The sequence below is a fragment of the Pseudonaja textilis genome, chromosome 8 (assembly GCF_049901715.1).
Source record: "Pseudonaja textilis isolate UNSWEBS1 chromosome 8, rPseTex1.2, whole genome shotgun sequence".
Taxonomy (NCBI): Eukaryota; Metazoa; Chordata; class Lepidosauria; order Squamata; family Elapidae; genus Pseudonaja; species Pseudonaja textilis.
In genome coordinates, this window is record NC_141997.1 from 24,604,569 (window position 1) to 24,624,041 (window position 19,473).

The 19,473-nt window shown below is 34.9% G+C and overlaps 1 protein-coding gene across 3 annotated transcripts; it reads right to left on the bottom strand.

The window, feature by feature from the left end:
- Positions 1 to 401: 401 nt before the first annotated feature.
- Positions 402 to 17,919, bottom strand: TFDP1 (transcription factor Dp-1). 3 transcript variants are annotated; one of them, XM_087938548.1, is made up of 11 exons: positions 17,871 to 17,919; positions 16,967 to 17,033; positions 14,764 to 14,861; positions 13,687 to 13,808; positions 13,064 to 13,229; positions 12,561 to 12,704; positions 11,008 to 11,076; positions 10,351 to 10,502; positions 4,394 to 4,560; positions 3,480 to 3,561; positions 402 to 1,667 (listed from the first exon to the last, which is right to left on the bottom strand). In XM_087938548.1, the coding sequence occupies exons 5-11, from the start codon at positions 13,175 to 13,177 to the stop codon at positions 1,517 to 1,519; spliced, it is 879 nt and encodes a 292-aa protein (XP_087794674.1). In that variant the 5' UTR covers positions 13,178 to 13,229; positions 13,687 to 13,808; positions 14,764 to 14,861; positions 16,967 to 17,033; positions 17,871 to 17,919; the 3' UTR covers positions 402 to 1,516. The 3 variants fall into 3 exon arrangements, with proteins under 3 accessions (XP_087794674.1, XP_087794672.1, XP_087794673.1); XM_087938546.1 differs by having other exon boundaries at positions 12,561 to 12,707; positions 17,871 to 17,889; XM_087938547.1 differs by lacking the exon at positions 17,871 to 17,919 and having other exon boundaries at positions 12,561 to 12,707.
- Positions 17,920 to 19,473: the final 1,554 nt, after the last annotated feature.

A 19,473-nucleotide genomic window follows, 5' to 3' on the forward strand; every position in this document is an offset into this window, starting at 1 on the left:
TTGAAACAGTCTTTGTGCCTCTACTGTGAGATAACAGGAAACAAAAGACAAGAGGTAAATTAAGATGGACAACTGGGAAACTGAAAGATGCATTTTGGAACAACTTATCAGTTTTATTTGAATAAAAGTGTATTTTTTAATGACTTGTCACATAGCGACAGATATTTCTAGGAGAATCCTGAATTAATCACTTACATATTTGTAGGGTGAATGCAGTCTCCCAAGAATTTAGCAATCATCAGTGCATGCTGTTGCCTCTCTATCATCTAGATATAGGTATAAATAACTCCCTACTTACCCTTTAAAAGAGCTCTGAGACTCTTCCATACTGAAGAACCAGATGATAAGTCAAACACAACAAAGCAGAAGGTGAAAATAATCTTGATTAGAGAAACAAAGTATTTGTTAAAAATGCCCACGCGTGTTTTATTAATAAAAACTAATAGTGCCACAATTAAACAAGTAAAACAAACTGCTTATATGCCATAAAATATTACAGAAAGTTTATTTATGTTTCAGTAAAAAGACTACTGTCTTAGAACAGGCAGCTGACAGTATTTGTGCAGTTAATTCTGTGTAAATAAATTTAAAAAGACTACCACCTGTCCTGATTTTTTTTTTATAAAAAATGAAGTATTAAAAGTGATTGACAAGTTTTGAGTTAAACATAAAACATTCTCTATATTTAATTTCAACTTTATAATAGATTACTGGAAGATGTTTATGAAACAAATATAAACCATTTGTTTCAGTACACGTCTTTTATACCATAGACTTCTAAGTATGTAAACAACTATGTAACAAATTGTTTTCAAAATCTGCCTGTAAGAAATCAGACAAATTTTTATCATTAAGCAAAACTCATTCTAACCTTTCAAGACATTTACACAGCTATACCAGCCTGGCAGTAAACATTTGCCCCCAAATTATAACTCATATTTCTAACTTCAGCAAACATAATATATAGAATTTGATGGGCTTACAATGATCAGTATAATTTTAAAAAGGGAAATAAATTCATACAATTTCTGCAAACTAACATTTTAAAAGATCCTTTTGTTTGATTCTTTGGGTATGGCATGATCAGCAAAATATAGTATAACATCTGATTGCTATGCATCAGTACGATGTCACCTAAATGCAATCTAAATAAAATGCCATTCATGTATGCATTTTGACAGGTGGACAGATTTTATTTTTCATTAAATGTGGCTACATTTCAAACTTTGTGACAACATTTAGGGGCAAAATGCATTTTCCTTCAAGTTAAAAATCCTAAGCAAAAGTAAATAAAAGTTCTGCATTAACATACTGGTATTAACACACACATCCTCATCACATGTAAAAAAATCTACATAAAAAACAAACAATCTTTACTTTATTGGAGGTGCAATTTTCTAAATTCAGACTCTTACCAGTATCTTCTTGATGGGACAATTTTTGACAATCTCTTCCTAGAATTTATTCCTGCCGCTTGCTGAATTTTAAAAATAAAAAAGTCTACAAGCAAAAAGTATCAGTCATCATCATCATTTTCATTAAATTCATCATCATCGTCATCGTCATCATCCCCTACATAAGACACTGGTGTCTCTACTCTGGAGCCGCTGTATTGAGATCCATTGGAACTTGTAGCCAACATTCCATCTCCTCCATTTGAGTAGTCACTGCAAAATGAGCAAAGTGCATCAATCTTTCGATTCCACCCGCCATCCCAATTAATGTTTAGCCAGGAGTAAGGTAACTGCAGACTCCTAAGGCCAAATACAAAAAAATACTGTATACAAATCAATTATAAATTATTATTAAATGAATTATAAATTAATGGAATTCAATGTAGATAAAAGTAAGGCTTTACACTTAGGTCAAACCTGGCTCAATGCCAGCAATTGTGAGAGTTCTAGTGGATAATCACTTAAATATGAGCCAACAGTGTGCAGCGGCAACCAAAAAAACCAATGTAATCCTGGGCTGCATTAATAGAGTGATCAAGATCATGAGAAGTATTAGTACTACTTTACAAAGCTTTTGTACAGCCACACCTGGGAGCACTGCATCCAGTTTTGGTTGCTATAATATAAAAAAAAGGTTGAGATTCTGGAAAGAGTGCAGAAAAGAGCAACCAAGATTAGGGGGATGAGGACAAATGAAGATCAACTGCTGGAATTAGGTATGACCAGTCCAGGTCATATCAGGTATGATAGCAGAGTTCTGGTATCTGAGGGGTTGTCACAAAGATGAGGGAAAAAAACTATTTACCAAAGCAGCAGAAGGCAAATGTCATGCCCCTGTCGGAGTCTGAATCTGAGGAGGAAGCCGAACAGCTGACCGGAAGTGGGACTCAGTTGGCTGTGGAGGAAACTGGGGAAGGACAAAGTCTGGCTGGGCAGAGCAGGGGAGAGGTAGAACAAGGAAGAGGGAATTCAGAGGAAGATCCAGGCTCACCCCCTCTTCATCCTAGGACACGCAGGGAGGAACAGAGAAGAGAGCAACATGGATTGCGTGGCTTACGGAGGAGGAAAGGAACTTGATTCCCTTCATTGGCCACAGCTGGGAAGACAGTTTATGCAGCAACTGCTGGGAGCAAACGTGACTTTATCTTGTGTTGTTGTTGCTTATCTGTGTTCCTGGTATCTTCCCAACCGTGAGTTTTGCTGTGCCTTCAAGTCTGGAATTCTTGCTCCTACCCTGCCAAATTAATTACCCCAGTTTGGCTTGATTGGACTTGACCATGTTTTGGACTTAATTCTCTGCAGTCAAAGGCTGTTTCTGTGAGTTTTTTTCTCCAGCCAGAAGGTAACCTGGACATTGGGGGCAAAGCTGGAGCTAATAAAGGGACTCTTATTATCTGATGTGTTGCTTTTGTGCCATGCCCCGGGTCATCACAAGACAAGAACCAATGGATGGAAACTCATCAAGGAGAGAAGCAGCTGAGAACTAAGGAGAAATTTCCTAACGGTGAGAACAACCAGCGGAATGCCTTGACTTCAGAAGTTGTGGGTGTCCCACCACTGAAGGCTTTCAAGAAGAGACTGGACAGCCACTTGTCAGAAATGGTATGGACTCTCCTGCTCATGCAGGGAGTTGGGCTAGAAGACCTCCAAGATCCCTTCCAGCTCTTATTCTACGTTCTATATTCTAGTTACAGTTACCTAGGTACCTTAACACCTATACTGAAAGTCTTTAGTGCAAAATTAATTCCAATGCTGACCTTGGGCATGGAACTGTGGGGGCTCTATAAAACCTACTTCAGTGGCAAAATGGTCAATTTTGGCACCCAAAAAGGAAAATTTCTTAAGATGCCTTTTGATAAGCAGGTATGTTAAAGTTTCCTAGGTATCTACTGAGATCACTTTTTAATTAAATAAAAAAATAATTTAATGATTAACAATTTTAAAAAATGGTATAGTTTTACAATTTAGCAGATGACACTGGGTCTATGAACTAGTTTTTAAACATAAAACTCAATCTTATCTTACCTGTTGGAAAATCTTGTCCCATTTGAAGCTGAACCTGATGAAGATGAGACATATACATTGCTGATTGATCCCTGAGCCATTTCTGTAACACAAAATAACATCATGAATTAGATAGCAGTCATTCTATAGCATATGTAGCTGCAATTCAATAAAACCTCCACTGAATATAGTTTACATATATAGCACTTCAAACTTTCATATTTAAAGTCCCATCAACTGCTGTATTAGTAAATCTGGGTTCTACCTTGATAAAACCAAACAGCTAATCTTTTTGAGATTTTATTTAATATAGTATTTTTGTTAAATAAGGATGGGAAAGCTTATAACTATTTGTAGACCCATTATGTAAGGGGAGGATAACCGATAAATTTTTTTATTTACTTTTCAGCATCCAGCCAGGGTGACTTTTTAATGTTCAATGTTAGATATATTGGACATTTGAGTTTTTTTCTTTACATAAAAATTTCTCCCCCTCATTGTTAGTGTTCAATATTTATTTATCTGTTTTGTATTTTATTCTTGTTGGTAAAAGAAATAAATTAATAAAAATAATTTACACTATTTAAATACAGTGAGCACCAGATAAATACGTGTTATACTAATGCAAATCAAATGTATTGATTATTTAGTATATTGCAATATTTTCTAATGTTTTCTGAACATCATGTTACAGATTTATTATGGATAGCAAAGCAGGAGATAAAATATATATTATGCATCCTGTGGCTGCTTATACCATCTCAACTATTAATATAGCCCAGCAACAACTGAAGGTGTTTTGCTAACAGCAAAGTGGGTTATGTTTACGTTATATTGCACTGTTTATCATAGATGTGTTAAATTCCAATAGCAGCTTATTTTGTTCTGAAGTTTTATTTCAAAATGTTAAAAACGTTAATTTCATTTAACTTTACCTGTCACATATGGTTCAAGAGCTTTAGGAACCAAGCTCCTTGCGTTTTTTAGATCTTCTGCTGAGCAACTTCCAGATTCTAGTCCAAATGCCATTCCCATTCGCTTCAATACTTCAATATCATCATGTATTTCAAATGCATTATCAAAATTAAATAGATATTCAAACCTAAAAGAAACCAATAGAAGTTGGCCAATATGTTATATACAGATCTCAATATCTTTCTTCAAAATCCTCTTCTCCACTAAAATGTAAAACTTGAAAATGTAGCATGCTTAAGATAGTATTATGCTGCTGAAATGTTTTTATTTTAGAAGATCTGTATTTTTAATGGTCTTTTACCACCTTTTAGTACAATATAAACCTATACTGATAATTAGGTGTCAAAATTTTCAACTTTCAATAACATTAGGGGTGTTCAAAAGTTGTGACATGCCCTAGGGATTGTAAAGATATTTGTAAATATAATGTAGATGAGCTTGATAAATAACTACATAAATATCATAACTTTTTAACATTTTGTTTATTTCATTTGAATCATACCTATAACACAGTGCTTCAAAAGCAGCTACAGTTTACAGAACGGTGTAGTTTTCTACTGAGAAACAGAATAATATATATGAAAATTGAAGAAAGAGGCTGAGGGGCTAATTCTGTCTGTTAAGCTTAGCTGCTAGTCATGTCCAATGATGATGCTTTGTTTTATATGGTAATTACAAGCCAGAGTGCAACACTGACTTGTAACCAGTTTGCAACACTGATGCGATATCTTACTGGATGCACCAATCTGAGATCACTATGGTGAGCAGGCAAAGACAATAAATTCTCTATGTCAGTGGTCACCCCACACTGAAGTAAAAGAGGTTTGAAAATTTATTGAGTCCTGAACACTGTAAAAGGCCAACTTAATAATGACATTGACAAGTATATCTGTATCATATTGAATAGAGCACCTGTATTAAGATTAAGAAAGAATATCCATGATATAGGAAAATAATAAAAATGTCATGAATCGTAAGTACCACTAGTATTCACAGAAAAATAAACTTAAGTTAACTGTTAAGGCAAATCAACATTATTTAAAAGAAAAGGAAAAATTCTAATTTAGGAAACCATATAAAATTATATTACCAAGAAATAAGCATTCAGTTCTTTAGAAGAATTGGATACAGGTTCCCATCTTTTGATTACCCCGTGAATTTAGAAAAAAAAGTCTGACTTAGCTCAGATAGGGAATTCTATAGGTAGCCCCGACTTACTATATCATTTAGCAATCGAAGTTATGATTGCTTTGCAACCAATCCACACTTTTATGACTGTCACAGGAACCTATGATCGTATGATTACTATTTGTATGCTTTCCAAACGGCTGGCTACAAAAAATATTCCTAAAATTCAATTAGAATCCATCTTCTTGTGACTTGGATACATCTTCTTTTTGTATTGTTTAGTAATTGTAAACAAGTGTTAAATCTTCTGTGCAACATTCTTTTGTGTATATGAATAATACAGGGAATCCCCAAGTTACCAGCATTCCCTTAGCGAACGTTTGAAGTTACGTGATACTGCCCCTCCAGTGTTTGCAAAAAAGGCCAGTAACCACAAATCTTGCAAAACTACGGCAGTTGTTCGCCCTTATGAACAACCAGAGGCTCTGCAATGTTTGTCCTGCATGTTGCAGACAGACATGGGGTGTCCCACTGGATCTGGCCCCCGAATGCTCCATTTTGGCCTTCAATGGGCTGGGGGAGGCCCACAGAAGGCCAAATGGAGCATCAGAGGGCTGGAAACAACCCTCAGAAGCTCCATTTCAGCTGGCAACCTGCCAGACGAAGCCTGTGCCCAAATGGAACTGCAGAGGGGTACACAGGGCTGAGAGGCTAGAGAGAAGACTGCTTGTTGGATCTTTACAAGATAAGTGACCCAGTGCAGTAGGTGGGAGGAAGCAATTGTGGGGAGCATGAGGTATTTCAGTGGGTCAAGCAGACCCTGGTCTTAGGCAAATGGCCTGTTTCATCAGTAGGCCCTTCCATGGCCTTCCCCACCCTGAAATACCTCATGTGCACTTAATGAGCCTCACATTCAATTAGTGAATGTGTGGGCAAAAGGAGGGGGTAATCCTGTTCAAGGCAAAGGCTCACTCTCACGAATCCTTGGGTTACGAATGGAATGGGCAGCCTTCATTACATTTGAAACTCAATGACTACTTGTACTTTGTTCCCCCTCAGTCTTGTCAAGCTGAACATTACTGTTCTGACATTATTTCTTTTTGGTCTCAGTTTCTATCTGCTGAACATTTTCTATGCTTCAACATTTTCAACTGGAAATGGTCTGCAGTTGGGTTCAGGATGAAAAACATGGCATGTACATTTCCCTGTTGACTTCAAAAAAGAAAAAGGGCAATACCACGTACAACAAATTACAAAGCCTGGTAAGACTGTAGAATATCATATCAAGATGTATGGTACACATCAGTGGTGGTACTCTACTGGTTTGGACCAGGGGTGGGATCTGACCGGTGTAACTACCGGTTCAGTGGCTACATGTCATGCATGCATGCGAGCTGTGTGTGCAATTAACAAACTGCTGAGATACCCGGACAGCTGAGCAGCGCTGCACACAGGTGCGCAGTGCTTGAAAAAGCACTTTTTTCCTGCTTTTTCAACCGCAACTGTGCCACGCAAAGCAGCTGAGGGTGAAAAAGCAGGAAATAAAGGACAGGTAAGAGCCTAGGCAGGAGAGGGGGCCAAAACAGCAGCAGACACAGAACCGGTTGCTGTTCTTCTTCTGCTCTTCAGAGCTACTGATTCTACAGAGCTGGAGAATCGCACCCCTGGTTTGGCCCGGTTCTGGCATACCAGTAGTGCCGAAGATTGGTCTGAGAAGCTGCTAGAGTTGCTATTGGGCCCACCTGCCCGCTGGGGCTCCCATACTGACCTTTATTCCCTGCTTTTGAAGTGCAGCTGCTTTGTGCGGCACAGCAGATTGCTGCGCGTCAGCTGCTGAAGCGACAGGGAGAGTGCAGGATTGCAGGTGGTGAGTAGGAAAGCCCCTGCGCAAAGTGTTTGGCATGTGCGCGTGCCAAAGGTGTGTGTGCTCATCAAGCCACGCCCACCAAACCGGTGGTAAACTATTTTGAAACGCACCACTGGTACACATGTATGTTTTCTTTAGTACACGATCCAGTGCATTACCTGCTTTTTTAAAATCATCTGTTGCCCTGAAATTCTTTAACTTGAGTCTTAGACATTGACAAAGATCTGTAGAATGTAGTGATACATTCTGCTGAAGGGCAATAATTTCTACAATGGTTTCTGTTAAACTCTTCTGAATTTTGCACTGTATTAACCTGTTACTTAATAATCAAAGGTGTAAATACTGAAGATTTTGGTAATGCTATGAATGTCATGTTCACACAAACAAAATACTGTTTCATTAGGTAAGCTTGATAATCTACTCTGAGACAAGACACTTCAGGAAAAAAAACACTTTCTGGTCAAGCTTCCTCCCAATCTGGCACTGGAAAGCACATCTGAAAATTATTCAGATGGGGTAGAAACTGAAGATGAATTCTCCTTATTTAGCTCTGAGTGATTATGCATCTGCAAGATCAACATCATTAGATCACCATCTTTCAATGTATTGAACCAGAGGATCAGCTATGGATTGACATTGAGACATTTGCTCAATGTAAATTCGGGCTTCTAGGTGCAATTATAATCACCAAACCTTGCTGCCAAGAGAACAGGAGTCCCATGGGTCAGGGAATGGCTGACAATGTTGAGGCACAAGAGGATTTTTGGAGACAAGGGCCATGACTGAACCCAGAAAGTCTATTTCTGGCTAGATCCAATATATTCAGAGAGTAAAGCTCATTATGGCAATGGAAAAAACAAAGCACAGTATTGTATAAGAGTTGTACCTGAAAATTAGAGACAGAATGGACTCTAGACAAGATGTGCTACGAATTGCAGGAAAATATGTAGACTGGTTCAAAACTGAGAATGCAACTGCATGGCAATTGGTTCTGAATTTCTTTCCCAGAGACTGAGTCTATAATCTGATCACTCCCAAATAGTAGTCTTTTAGCAAAAATAGTATAGGAAATGGTAAAAGACATCAACTTTAATGGTGCTATCAGTAAAACAAAGCCTGAAGAGTTTAATAATGAAAAAGCAGTCAATTTATGCTTCTTTTTCTTTTATGGTGCTGATATTGGTGGTTTTACTGGTGTCAGCGCTCCAGAATCAGAAGCAGTTTGTGTTTACAACACATCAAACAATGCCCTCAATCACATAGGCAATGCAGCTTTATAAGAAAACTCTAAACCATAAATGTGCAAAGCTACAAACATGCAGTGGCTGGAAGATGGGAGTATCTATAAAGCACACCTGAAGCACATCAAACAGGTCACCCAAACTTGTTTGCTAGGGAGTGGAGGCAGTTAGGGCATGTTTTATTACATGCCTTTGACTCAAGCAGGTCAGGTTTCAGAGATGTTGTTATACTATGGGTAAAACATCAGAGAACCACACCAAAGATTTTTCTTAAAACTGAGAATTGGGTGGGATTATTATTATTATGAAATCAGGTTCAAGGTGACTTTGAGTAGCTCTTTTTTCATGCAAGGCAGGTCTCAGGGAACAGGTGTAGCTTAGCCAAAACCCCAAAGTTCATATAGGTAGCCCTTAGCAACTGCCCTATTTAGTGACTATTCAAAGTTACAATGTTCTGGAAAAGTAACTTTACAACCACTCTTGCTCTTACAACCACTGCAGTGATCAACATTTGGATGCTTTGCAACCAAGCAGCACAACTAAATGAGAATTGACTCAGTCATCATTATATGTTTTGCTTAGCAAAACAATTGAATTGGCCTCAATTGTGGTCATTAAATTAAACTATGGAGAATAAATCATGCCCTGTACTTCAAAGTATGAAGACTGCTATCATGTCTCCCCAAGTCTTCTGTTCATTAGGCTAAAAATACTTAGTTCTTAGCTGTTCATCATACAATTTAGCCTACAGACTTCTTTCTCTTCTGTACACTCTTTCTAGAGCCTCATCATCTTTTTTGTATCATGGAGACGAGAAATGAACATAGTATTCCAAATGTGGTCTCTCTAGGGTGATGCTATCACTTCTTGTGATCTTGCTGCTCTCCATTGATGCAGTCTAGGATAGTGTTCCTTTTGGCAACCATAGCACACTACTGACTCATACTTAAGTGGTGGTCCACTAGGACAACTAAATCCCTCTCATAGTTACTACTGTTGAGCCAAATACCACCTATTTCATACCTGTGCCTTTGGTTTTTCCTACCCAAGTGCTCTTCCTGGTCTTGTGCTTGACAACTTTCACACAACTTTGTCCTGATTTCTAGTTCATCCAACTACAACCTACTAGTCTGTACTCTTACAGAATGATGGTGAAGGGTCTTTATTACTGGAATTAAGTTACTGAAATCTTAAATGCGAATATCAAGTTTCCAGAGATTTTTCAATAACCTGATTTTCCTTGTTGAATTATGAGGTACATCCCATGTCAACCATAAACACTAAGAATGAAAGTGGTTCCTCAGGCAAGAAATAACTCTAGTACAGTTAGAAGGCAGACATGGTCTGCCAACGAAGAAACTTAGTATTCCAATATTTTATTTTCAATGTTAAGTTCAATCATTCCCCATGTAAACACAAACTACCTATCAACACAGCTAATTTTAAACACCTGAAGTCTAATGGGAACAAAATGACAGTAAAGTCTTTACTAATGATTCGTGTCCTCAGATACACCTCCCCTTATATAAATTAAAAAATACAGATAGAGAGGATATGATTGACATGGAAAATCAGTTTAAACTAACAATATCAGATTTATAACATTCAATCTCTCCATTCAACAAGACCTTATACTATATAAAATCAAAATAAATCATTTTTCTGGGTATTAGTAACTTACTTGTCATTAGAAATACTGCAATCAATTACAGTTTTCTTGCTGGTGTTCACTATGATAAATGGCAAGTGAATGACAGAATTAGAAGTTGGTGGTCTATTTGCTTGCTGCTCTGCATGACGATTTCGCTGAACAAGATTTTTGAAGGCAATTTGCTGTTAAGGATTTAAACGCACAAAGTTTGCTTTTTTAAGATTTGGGAAACAATTTGCATTATTCATCTCAATACCCTTAAGCAGGTTACAAGACCTGGTTGACCTTGGTGATCTCAGAAGTTAGGGAAATCTGGTCATGTGCAGTAGTAGATGGGGGACCACCTGAACATTTCAAGTTTGTTGACTAGATAGGGGAGTTGAAAAAAGGAAACTTTTTTTAAACTGGCAAACTATTTCTGCAATAATGCCAAGGAAATGGCTCAAATTTAAGTTATTACAGAGATGAAATCAACTCAAGGGCATTTTTATTTTTTATTATAGTCACTTGTATACCACTCATTCATCAAATTCCTTTTTAAAAAATATGAACCCGTGTATATTTGAGAATTGTTGAAATCATGAGATTGACATTGAATTAAGAGTTAAAGAAAAACCTGAATTCAAATGTATATTTTCAAGATAACATCAGTTTAGTAGGAAGAAAAAGTACGCTACTGTTCTATACCTGAAGAATTAATTCTTGTAGTTGTGACTGTTTTTGCTTTATTCTTTCAAGTCTTCTCTGCCTCTCCACCTTAACAAAAAGAAAAATACTGCAATAACATTGAATTAATTAAAGATGTATACTTAGTATATTAGGACCTACTTTAAAGGTTTTACTCACCATTGAGTAACTAAAGCAGCATGGAACTAGTTTTGCATGTATAATAACATTTACAATTGTTCTAAAATAATAGAATCAGAGTATCAAACAACTCCAAACGCACATTTTTTTCAAAAGCAGTTTCAAACTAGCTGTGCAGAAATAAAACATCCAATATTTTAATTATGCTGAAACAGTTTTGTAAAATGTTACCTATTCAAACAGACTAAGAGTCAGCAATTTTCTTGGCATGGAACAGTTATTTCCAAAAATAAAGCAGACAGGTAGTCTTCATTTAATGACCCTAATTGGTACCAGAATTTCTATTGCTAAGCAATGTAATTATTAGATGAAACATCATGTAACTGCACTTCTTAGAGACAGAAGTTCTAGCTGTTAGGCCAGGAATATACCATTGCACTTCTCCTGCCCTGCTGCGCTCCTCTCCACTTCAACTCCCATCACCTGCCTACCTATCCATTTCTGCACTCTGTGGCTACTAATTCATGCCCAGTTGACCTTAACTATCTTCTTCCTCCTACTGTTGATAAGGCATGTCTGGCTGAAACAGTTGCTGGCCCTTTGTGAGGTGTCTGCACGGCCTTGTGAGGGCCTTGGAAAACTGCGAGCCAGGTATGCTTCATCAACAGTGGGAGGGTCAACTAGTGCAGGCGGGAGTGGGCAGGGCAAAAAGGCAGGGAGACCAATGGATAGTGGGAGTTGAAGTGCATACTGTCGTCATAAGATCATGTGACTCACTCAAATTTTAATCATGTTACTATGAGATGCTGCAATGGCAGTAACTTTGGGCCATAATTACTACTTAACGCTGTTGGAATGGTCACTGAATGGTTAAGCAAGGATTAATTATATCCCAAATTCTGAACCATTTGAACATACAGCAATATATTACTATCACTGAAATCCAAACAGTATATAAAATTCATTACATATATAATTGCATCATTACATATATAATTGCATCATGCAAAATACCTATTATGTAATCAGCCCATTCACAGAATGAAATATTAACTAGAATATATCAACTACTTCTATTATATGTATTTATCCTGTATTTCAAATACATCTGAGGAAAAATAAACCACAAACCTATACATCAGTTCTTGTTCTTGTCTTGTGTTAATTTCCAGTACATTAAGAGAGTCCTTTTAACAATTTCCTCCATATTTTTAGGTTTTTAAGTAAATTGAATTGTTTTTTCTTTTGCAGGATACAATTATGAAAGCAATGAAATCACAAAATACTACTTTGGATATGATTATTAAACAAGAAATCAACCATATGAAATCCATAAAGTAGATGGAAGTGTAAAAATCTAAGCAGTCATTCTATTTAATGAGAAAATCCATTAAGAAAAATATTAGAAATGGCCTATTTTCAACAAATTTTACCTCTAAATTCTGGCATTCCTGAGCTGAATTTGTAGGTAGACCAATCCATTTGATTTCTTTCTTTTCCTTGGAAATAATGTTCATGGCCATAAGAACATTTAAGGCATCATAGACCCGTCGCCTTATATTTTTCTGATCATAGGCCTGCTGTAAACATCATAAATTAAAGTATCAAAATACTTGCAGTTATACTACTTAGCAATATAATCTAGCACAAGGGTCTTCAAACTTGGCAAGTTTAAGGTTTGTGGAATTCACTCCCAGAATTCCTGAGCTAACGTGACTGGAGTAGGAATTCTGGGAATTGAAGTCCACAGGTCTTAAAGCTGCGAAGTTTGAAGACCCCTGATCTAGCAGATTAGACAGTCATTGCTATCATCAGTTAGTCCAACTGATGACACCCAGAGGAGCAATAAATGGGTATCCTTATTAAGTAAAAGGGAATTTTTATGAGAAGTCTGTATAATTCATTAAAAATTAATTTAAAATACAAATATACTTACTGATTCATTTGGTGAGATGTGAGCATCTGCAGTACTGAATTCTGCAACTAACTCATCTGCTACTTCATTGTATGAAGTAGTTCCTTTCCTCTGAACCTTCTCACAAACCTTCATAGAGAAGTGTCGTAAACCCTTGCCATTCTTCTCTCCCTTTTTGTTTCGTTTCCTACAAAAATACAATTAGTTATAGGTACACAGCTCCCTAATCCATTTATAGCTCCATACATAAGTGTTACATATTTTATTTTTTAAACAGATCCTGAACCATTCGCTTCATTTAGTTTCAGTATACGTGACCAGTTTATTTACACAATCACGACCAAACACATCTACAGATAAAAAAGAATCAAAGAAAATAAATATATTTTATGACTCAAAACATAAAACATATGCTTTTATAGAAAAAAAGCTAGTCTAAACTAAAGAAGTATATGTTATATCAACACCCTGTACCATAATATACTAGGGAAAAGAATAACTGCTGCTTGAGAGCTTATTATTTAGCAAATGCCAGATTGATTAAAAGTTTTGTTGTCAGAATTAAACTGACTATTTTTGAAGCATATATTTTTATTTCCTACAAAACTATAATTCTAATTCTAATTTAACTGAAAGTTACTTACCCAGCAGACCAAGGTGAAGAATCTGCAGTCTGATTCTGTGATACAAAGTGTGTATTGGGAGTATGTGGACTTCCTACTAAAATAGTATTTGGGGCTGATGGTCTCTGTGGTGTACCAATAACCTACAATTAATAGAAAACTATTTAGAAAGAAAGAATTATTCATTATTCTGGTGTTATTAGCTTCCTTAAAAAAGAAACAATTGCAACTTAAATATTAGCCAAATTAAATATGTCTACCTTCAGGACAAAATCTTTAAAAAGCTTATTGTTTCTCTCCTTCAATATATTTATCAATACTGTAACTAATTATTACATGAATAATAATAATACCATATTTTTGTATTTTTTCACTTTGTTAAGCAATTAAGTATTGTTTTACAGTGTGTAACTTTGTGTTTTGTTCATTTTTTGTTTGTTTTTCTGTTATTATTTAAAGCTATAAAAATAAAATTTAAAAAATAAAAAAATCAAAGAGAAAATGGTGGTTTTTTATTATACTTTCAGTTCTGAATCCTGGTGTTAGGAAACAACTAGCCAGGTTTTGATTACCAACTGCTGCCATTAAAAAGCTCAAGATGTCAGAATCCTGGAATGAAATTGATAGGAAGTTCTTTTATCTTAATTTTATCTCTTTTGTTTTAGCAAATGTATAGGGTGATTTTATTCCTTTGAGCCTGTTTTATGTGCTGTCGTTTTAACACTACAGCTGCTTTCCTGCTCACTGGTGGCTAATAAATACAATTTCAGATATTACTTTAAGTAGTAAGTCATGTATCTACAGTACAACATGCAATGAAAAAAACTATTACACTATAATCCTAGTATAAACAGGATAATGGATTTTACTATATCAACTTAATTGTATGTTCAGATATAAATAAAATAAACCAGAACTGACAGGGCATTCATTTTGCCTTGACAATGTAAATGCTTTTTCTACAACTTTGGAATAAATATCCTTATGTCTCACGTGCCCAACACTTTTCCTATAAGCAGGTGTGTGCTATTCATGTATATATGTGTTAAAAATTATCATTACAATTTGATTAGTAGATCTTTCTGCAAAGCCTCTTACCACTTGTTGTGCAATGTTGACATTCGACGGTCCGAATGTTTTTGGCAAAAGCTGTTTTCCAAGTGTTGAGGGGTGAACAGCTACTAATGAAACAACACCTAAATGTCCACATAAAAAGTTAAAAAAGAATTAACAATTGACAATGCATGTAACTTCCTACCTTAAACTGAATACATGTAACAATAGAAACAAATACAAGATATCTGTTTTTAATATTGACCCAGTTTCAGATCTTGTTCCAATATACAGTACACCTCCATATAACCTTCCAAGTTCAAGTTAAATATTTTTGATGCTTGCAGGGATTTTTTTACAGTATTGTGTAAAAGCCTAGGATAAGATGTGGAATCCAATGTTATGTGAACGGATAATTACATACATAATAAGGTTTCCCTCTTACTTATCTTGTCCTTGTAATCTTTTTAAGTTTTTCAACTATTCTGAAGAGTTGGAGAACTATCTATAGTAGATTCTGAATTCCTAGGAAAAGGGATCATCAGCCACTACAATTTTAAAGTTTCCGCCTGGAAATATGAAATTAAGTGTTCACCTCAAATACTTAAGATCAAGCCGATAAAACTATTATTTCACTGTTTGAAATTAGAAAACTTAACAATCTATCTAAATAACCAACACAAATATAGATCAACTTTGTTTCAACTTAATATTAAGATTAAATGAAAATGGATGAGAATCTCTGTATTTACAATTTAGCAATTTTTCTGTTTTGGTAAGACTTCAGTGTCAAAACTTTCTAATCCTACTAAAGAAAGTTGCATTTTTACTGTATTTTCTAATTTAACTTGGAAGTCTGAATTTTGAACATCCAATGTATATACAAATACTGCCACCCTGTGGTCAAAAACTTTTTTAAAATAATGTTATCTGATCAAATTCCTAAAAAAAAATTAATTTACTTAGCAAGATATAAAATACTTCCAATTTGGAGAATGAAGAGGATAGTCATTTTTATGCACAATTTGCACATCTGAGGTTATTTGTTCACTGCCCAACACTAGGTATGTATCTAAAATTAATCTGAATTATAATCTGTTACATTCAAAGATAAAGAATATGAAAATCTAAATCAAATATGAAAAAACATTATCTGCTCTATGTAATCTACCAGTTATTAATCATTAGGAAGTGACATGCTGACATTAATTTTGCATCATTAGCAGTAACTCTCATTTAATTAATTGAACATTTGTGAGCCCATTGTTTAATAACATTTTAACTAAAACATTTGTAAACAGTGATTAAAAACCATGTGGGACAAAATAACCTTTACGTAATATTCACACCTTTAAGCAGAATAAATTCTTATAACATATATTTTTCCTATTATTACTTACTCAAAATTCAGTAATAAAAATACACGTCATTATCAACATAAATTTTAACAAATAACAGCTCAAATGCAAACTGGCATGCATGCGTTCAGTTTAGGGAATAAGTGTAACTTTTTAAGGAAATGCTGAATTTCAGTGGAAAACAATGAAAAAAATATTGTTTTTATATCAAACAGTGCATGCTTCCCTTATTCATGAAAAGCCCTACCTAATTATTTGAATATTAAAATCTTATACATTTTTTTATTTCTCCTTCACTTTTAATTTTCCAATTCTAGATGGACTCAATGCATTCATCCCCTCCTTCCAAACTCCACCCCTCAAAAGAATTATTCATTAGATTACAGGTAGTCCTCAACTTACAATCACAATGGAGTTTTGCCCCATTTTAGGACTTTTCTTATACCAGTTAAGTGAATCACTGCAGTTGTTAAATTAGTAACATGGTTGTTAAGCGAATCTGATTTCCCCAATGACTTTGCTTGTCAGAAGATCATAAAAAGATAATAAAAGTTGATCACATGGCCTCGAGACACTGCCATCATAAATGTGTGTCAGTTGTTGGGGATAATGCAATGGTCACAAGTGTGAAAAATGGTCATAAGTCACTTTTTTCAGTGCCATTGTAACTTCAAATGGCCACTAAGTAAACTGTTGTTAAGTCGAGGACTACCTATGTTGGGGAGTAGTAGAGAAAGAATGGAGTTCCATTCTTTCTGTAACAGCTTTGTGCATTTTTCTGCTGAATGTAAAAAAAGGCTGCTTCTCTCCTCCAGTAGCCTTTGAATTTAACAGAAATCTTCATACCTATACAGTGTCATTTCTTAAACACAAATGACAAAAAAAGTTACCTTTTCCTGGACTAAGATTTTGATCTATAAAAACCTTTAACTCTCCATTAGCTTCAATGAGACCAGCCTATGAGAGAAAAAAATAACTCATGAAAAATAATCTATAAACCAATTATATTCTGCTATCAACTTTTATAGTAGAAAAAAACATTTGTGTTACAATACTTGATTTTATGGCCTTGAATAAATCTTCACTCTTTTGGCTTTAGCACATGTTTTAAAAGACAGAAATATCAAGTAATGCAATTTCTTCTATGGTTACTTAAAATATTGTCCATTTACACACAGCCATAAAAAAATAAATAAGAAAAACTATCTTATGTACATTAGCTGAACGTTTTTTTGGAAAGAATATTTGGAAAGAATATGATGATGTTCATCAGTTCAACAAAATGTCTTTCAGCTATAAAATCAATATCCTAAATTAAACTACACTGAAGAAACTAGGAGAGAGAATTGCATAACTGTTCTTGTAATCTTTGATAAGTGGAAAACAAATAAACATTCCCAAAAGATGGGAGGAGAGTAAATGTTATTTATTCCCATATTCAAAAACAGGAAGGACTCTGGAAAATACAAACTTGTCTGTTTGATATCTGTACCAGGGCAAAGACCTAACAGCATGCTTGCTACAAATGGTTAGGCTTACTACAAATATGCAATTGGGCAGATCAGTAGTTCTTGAAATTTTTCAAACCATGGAACTAGTTGAAAAAAAATCCTGCAACCCCTAATGAACAAAGTTCTGATAATACAAAATAGTTGTGTTTAAATATATTTTCTTTTCTTTCTTTTTTTTTTTTGGGGGCGCTCAGAGAGCTTAATCTCTCATCACTCCATCAAGAATCCTGCAGAATAGTTTTAAAAATTCTGGGCCAGCTGGTACTGCTTTTGATGTACTCACAATTGACTTTAATGAGAATTTGTTAATGATTCCACTTCAGCTTGTAGGGATGGACTGTACATCAAAGTCCTGAGTCTGAAGTCTGCAAATGTCATAAAGGTAGGGCAGGTGACAGCTAATACTTTCAGATTCAAAATATTTAGACAGCTTTGAGCCATGTTCTGATTTTTGTACTATGAAATTAAGAGAAAGAAATGTACATTTCTTGTACTGGGAAGGAAAAGGAAAAGACGTAAGTTTAGCATTGGGGAGATCTGGCTTGGCAATAGTACATGGAAAAGGTTTTGAACCAGCAGTATGACACAGCTGCTAAAAAGACTAAAATGCTATTTTGGGATGTGTTGGTAGGAACATAGAATGCAGGTCATAGGAAATTTATTTATTTAACAGTTTTCATATAAAAAGAAAAAGAAACAAGCAGGAGAAAAAATAATTGATGCAGAAATATATCTGTAACTGGACAAAGGAATAAACAAGATTATATTCTTAGTACTCAGTATATCTTTGATTCAAAATTAAACATAATAAAATTAAATTACATTTAAGTATTAAGAAAGTTTAAATCTCTAAACAAAATGCTAAAATCTTCATTATTTGTTGTATATGAATATAAAAGTGAGAAAAGAAAAAGACTAAAAACATTATAAATACATTATAAATTTCTAACTTCCTTTGTACTCCAACTAATGTGCAATATTTAATTTATTAGTGCTTATCTTTAATTTCAATTTTAGTTAGTTCTTAAAACCCATATTATGAATAATTGTATTTGCCTTGCTGCATTATATATAATATGCAAGAATGTGATTCTTGCTTAAATTTGCTTGTATTTCTAGTCTTAATATATGCTGTTAATGTTGCCATGTTTTTATGTTTAAATTTCCAGTCTGATTTTTGGGGTTAGCATATTTCTTTTATAATGTTGTCCTAAATGTATCTTTTTTGCCATAGACATGTAATACCTTTTATTAATATGGTTTGGAGTTATGCCCAATAAAACAGTTTCATATCAAATTTGATTTCTAAATTCCTTGAATAGTTCTATGAATTTCTTTCCAATATTTGTTGAGTATTTTTTCTACCACGTGATAAAATATTCCTTCTATCTCATGACATTTCCAAATTTTGTTAGTAAAAAAATCATTGCACTCTGCCTTGACCTGAATGCATCTGGAGCCTTCATCCAAATAATATCAATTTGAAAAGCATGACAAATTGGAGCAGCTTTAGAGTTTAAGATAATTAGAGTTGGAAACTAAGTCTAGGTCAAACAGTAAAGAGTCTAGAGTACGTTTAAATTCAGTAACAGTCTTAAAATATCAGGATCATTATATCAAACAGGAGTCCTAATAGCTCCTGCCCTAAGCAGGGGGATGGACTAGATGTCCCCTAAAGTGCCTTCCAACTATAATTCACCAGCCTAACTACTGCTTTGTACATGTAATGAACACAGCTTGGCACATTTCTCCTCAAATATAATGGAGAAAAAAACTTTTTTAAAGTTTGCAATGAAATTTCCTCCAAAATATATTTGTGTAGATATCTAGCACTCACTACAAAAACCATCAAATATTGAAATAAGCCAGTATTACACCAACTTCAA